This window comes from Lycium barbarum, chromosome 10 (assembly GCF_019175385.1).
Source record: "Lycium barbarum isolate Lr01 chromosome 10, ASM1917538v2, whole genome shotgun sequence".
Classification (NCBI taxonomy): domain Eukaryota; kingdom Viridiplantae; phylum Streptophyta; class Magnoliopsida; order Solanales; family Solanaceae; genus Lycium; species Lycium barbarum.
The window spans coordinates 106,722,488-106,726,394 of record NC_083346.1 but is presented as its reverse complement, the minus strand read 5'-3'; the positions used below and the strand labels follow the sequence as shown (position 1 = coordinate 106,726,394).

The 3,907-nt window shown below is 31.9% G+C and overlaps 1 protein-coding gene across 2 annotated transcripts; it reads right to left on the bottom strand.

The window, feature by feature from the left end:
* On the bottom strand, positions 1–3,907 carry LOC132614377 (GDSL esterase/lipase 6-like). Of its 2 annotated transcripts, none has more exons than XM_060328822.1 (4): positions 3,598–3,907; positions 1,867–2,012; positions 1,120–1,585; positions 1–407 (listed from the first exon to the last, which is right to left on the bottom strand). In XM_060328822.1, exons 1-4 carry the CDS (start codon positions 3,842–3,844, stop codon positions 169–171), a joined length of 1,098 nt encoding a protein of 365 aa, XP_060184805.1. In that variant the 5' UTR covers positions 3,845–3,907; the 3' UTR covers positions 1–168. The 2 variants fall into 2 exon arrangements, with proteins under 2 accessions (XP_060184805.1, XP_060184806.1); XM_060328823.1 differs by having other exon boundaries at positions 1,120–1,372.

Below are 3,907 nucleotides of genomic sequence, written 5' to 3'. Positions count from 1 at the left end.
TTTAAGATTTCAAAACACAATTAATATATTTCCTAAGTTCTGAATGAGTTCAAATCTTAAATACGTCTTACTAAGAAATAGATATGAACTTAACATTCTGATCAAATGAAAGCCAGGGACTCCACTCTCTATTTTAGGATTTTCATAAACACAAACTAAGTTCCTTAATTATTGATGAATGAGGGTCATGTTGGCCAATGTTTGGAGATTCATAGGTCGAATTTGAGAATGGGTTCCAGTCCACAATGCCTTTGAGATGAGTTTATAAGTGTGCTCTGATGGATGGAAGTAATCCCAAAAAAAGTACTCATTGGGCTTTGCACATAACTTGTAACCTTCCTTACCACATTGCACTAATCCTCCAAGAGTTCCATCACCACAACATGCATTGGTTACATCTGAAAAGCCTATATATGTGATAACAAATCTTCATGAGTTAGTTAAGAATCCCTCTTGACTTGTACATAAATAAACTTAACATGATAGTTTCAAAGTCAAAAGAAAATAGCAAAAATAGTCCCTTATATATTTAAAGTAAGTCTAAATTATTCTTGAAAAGTTTTGGTCCTTTAAATTTGTCCAAAAGTGAACACTAGACTGTTAGATTTAACAGGACATGCAAAAAGAAAAAGATTTAGCGTCAACTCATGTTTGGAAGTGCAATTTTAAAAATCCAATTTTGCAATTTTATGTCTATTTCTAGTATCTGGTGCTGTTTATGTTATATTTGGTCTATTGCTGGTGTATTTTGCAGTTTTGGTATAGTAGTTTTTAGATTTGATGGGACTTTTCCGGTATTTCTTGTTGAATCTTTTTTTCCCCACAATTCTTGTTAAATCTAACCGCTAGGATATGTTGAATATACGATGAATAACAAAAGTGCAACAAACTTAAAGGACCAAAACTGCTCAGAAATATATTTAGGGAACTATTTCAAGCTTACCTTATAACAATAGGGACTTTGGTTCCCTCTCACTACCAGAGCGGACCAGAGCCCATAACATAAACTCTTGCAAATTAAGATGGTGGGAAAAACAAGTGATTAAATGCATCAGAAAACTGAAAGATTAACATTTAATTTCTATAATAGCTAAGGACTAAATAAGTGTAAGAAATTACCATAACGTTTAGGATTAGCTCTGAAGATCTGAGCAGGCTTGTACACATCTCCATACAGAGCAAAAGAACCAGGATACTTGATTGGTATTGTTTTCACAAAAATATCTAACCTCATGTTATAACTCTTGACCATCTTGTTCATTTTCCCATAACATTTGTTAACTGGTGCACCAGGCAAGAGGACCCTGGCTGGGACACAACCAAGAGGGCCTAATGAAAACAACGCAATTCGACGAGCCCCTAACTTGCAAATCTGATCAACAAAGTTTGTAACTTGAGTTATCATGGCTTGAACATAGCCATCTGGGGTCAAAGTTGGGGCATCAAATGGATAGAAGTAGCTGATGATGTCGTTGGAGCCTGACTCGAATAAGAAGAGTGACTGTTGGATTTGTTTCTTGGCTATGTGTTTTTGTTGGACTAAGGTTTTGAATTGTTGGAACTGATCTTGAATTGGTGTCACTCCCTATGTTTCAAATGTCACGAATTAATATCAGTTCATATGGGCCAAAAAAAAAAAGGAAAGCCAAGGTTAGGATAAATGAAAAGATTAGATCGTGGAATTTTTATACTCTTGGTGTACAATTTGAGGTGTATTTTGATAAATAGTTGGTGATAGTTCAGGTAGGAAACTCGCACACCTGAAAAGTTCAGGTGGGAAACTAGCGAAAAGTGATAGTTCAGGTGTGTTTTTGACCATTATCTCTAAATTAAAAGACGTTAAAACAAGAACATCAAGTTTCTTACCAAATTCTGATTTGTTGGTCGTAGAAGTCCACTACCAGCACTAGCAAAGTTGATGCCATTTGATGGATACTCTTCCTGATTTCCATTTACTAAATCAAGTTGTGCTTCCAGAAATGGCTTTTGCAGAGGAATCCCAATAAATTCAGCTGCATGCATGCAATTTTACATCAAACCAAAGATAAGTAATAGAAGTCCATATGACAAAGATTATTCCGCCTTGAATTATGGGATCTAATTTGTCCCGCGATGATTAAGACATCTAATTTCCAGTGTGTAACTTGGATATGTTAACACTGAAAATTGATATTTTAATATATAAATGGTGATAGTTCAGGTCAGAAATTGGAACAGCTGATAGTTGGGGCGTGAGTCTCGCGAAAAAGTGATACTACTGTGTTTTTGACCATTAACTTATACTATATAAAAGGGATAAGACACTATTACCCCCCCCCCCCCCCCCCCCCCGAGAACTATATCCGGAGTTCATACGACACACCTTATCTTTCCCTGGATCTTATTACCCCCCCTAAACTTATTTAAAACAGAATAATTATCCCCCAAAGTGCGGACGTGACAACGAGAGTGTGTTTCACTCTCTTTGGGAGAGTGAGAAACATAAAAAATGGGAAAACTTTATTTTTTTCTTAAAAATCTGTATTTTCTTAAAATATGAAAAACTAAATTGTTTTTTAAAAAATATGAAAAATCCGTTTTTTTTAGAAAATAAATCTGGAAAACTGAGTCTTCTTATTAAAAAATTTAGACATTTTTTAAATCTAGAAAACTGATTATTTTTTTCTATATAGGAAAATAAATCTAGTTTTCCAAATTTAGTTTTAAAAAACGGTTTTCCACATTTTAAGAAAATAATTAATTTTTCCAAAATTTTATAAAAATTCAGTTTTTTCACATTTTGACAATAAAAACACTTTTTCCGGATTTTATTTGAAAAATAAAAGTGTCCTAAGAAAATGAAATCATGAAAATCAAGATTTTTTAAGACTTTTTAAAAAAATAATCAAGTTTTCCATATTTAAAAAAAAAATCCATTTTTCCATATTTTAAACAAAATCATGTTTTTAGTTTTTTTTTATTTTTTAAAAACAGGTTTCTAAAAAATCAAATTTTCAGACTTTTTTAATCTTTTTAAAAAAAATGGGTTTTAAAAATTATCTTTTTTAAATAAAATTCAGTTTTTTAATTTAAAAAAATCCATGTGTTTCAGTTTTTTTTTTTTTTAAAAAAAGGGGTTTTAAAAATCATATTTTAAAGAAAATTCAGTTTTTTTAATCCATGTTTTCAGTTTTTTTTTTTTTTTTAAAGAGGGGGTTTTAAAAAAAAATCAAAATTTCAATTTTTTTATTTTAAAAAAGGGTTTTAAAAATCATTTTTTTTTAAAGAAAATTCAATTTTTTTTTAAATTGACACATGCATAAGCTGAAAAAAACTTAAAAAAACAAATAAATATACATGTGGCAAGGAGAGTGTATCACTCTCCCATATGAGAGTGGCATCAGCGTTTAGGGGGGTAATTATTCCATTTTAAATAAGTTTAGGGGGTAATAAAATCCAGAAAAGGTAAGGTGTGTCTTAGCAACTTCGGGTATAGTTCAGGGTAATAGTGCCTTATCCCTATATAAAATGGGACAAATAGAGTATATCATTGGATTTTTTCTTTTTTGGTTTGGTTCTTTTGGAGTGGGGTGTTAGGAAGGAGTAATAAGAACTCACAGATGAAGTCTGCAACGGTTCGACCATTGGCGAATCTACCAGTAGGATGGTGAAAGAAATTGGAGCCATAAGGTGGAAAATCAGCTTGTACTGCGCAGTTCTTCTTGTAGTGATTGTTACCAGCATCAAATATAGAGTCTCCAAATATGAAAATTGAAGGAACATTGTATCCCAAAACAGAACTACCACTACTCATTACCAAAAAAGAGACAATAAAGAGAAATTGCAATATTATTACTCTCTCCATAACCAAAAGTGCTATAGCTTCTGGAAAAAGAAAAAAAAAAGAGAGAATAATAATCAGTGTTTT

Excerpts from the sequence above, each read along its gene's own strand:
- LOC132614377 (XM_060328822.1), bottom strand. The coding sequence starts at position 3,844 with ATGGAGAGAGTAATAATATTGCAATTTCTCTTTATTGTCTCTTTTTTG. Across the intron at positions 2,013-3,597 it reads AACCGTTGCAGACTTCATCT|CTGAATTTATTGGGATTCCT; the intron begins GTGAGTTCTTAT and ends GCATGCATGCAG. Across the intron at positions 408-1,119 it reads AGCTAATCCTAAACGTTATG|GCTTTTCAGATGTAACCAAT; the intron begins GTAATTTCTTAC and ends TCACATATATAG.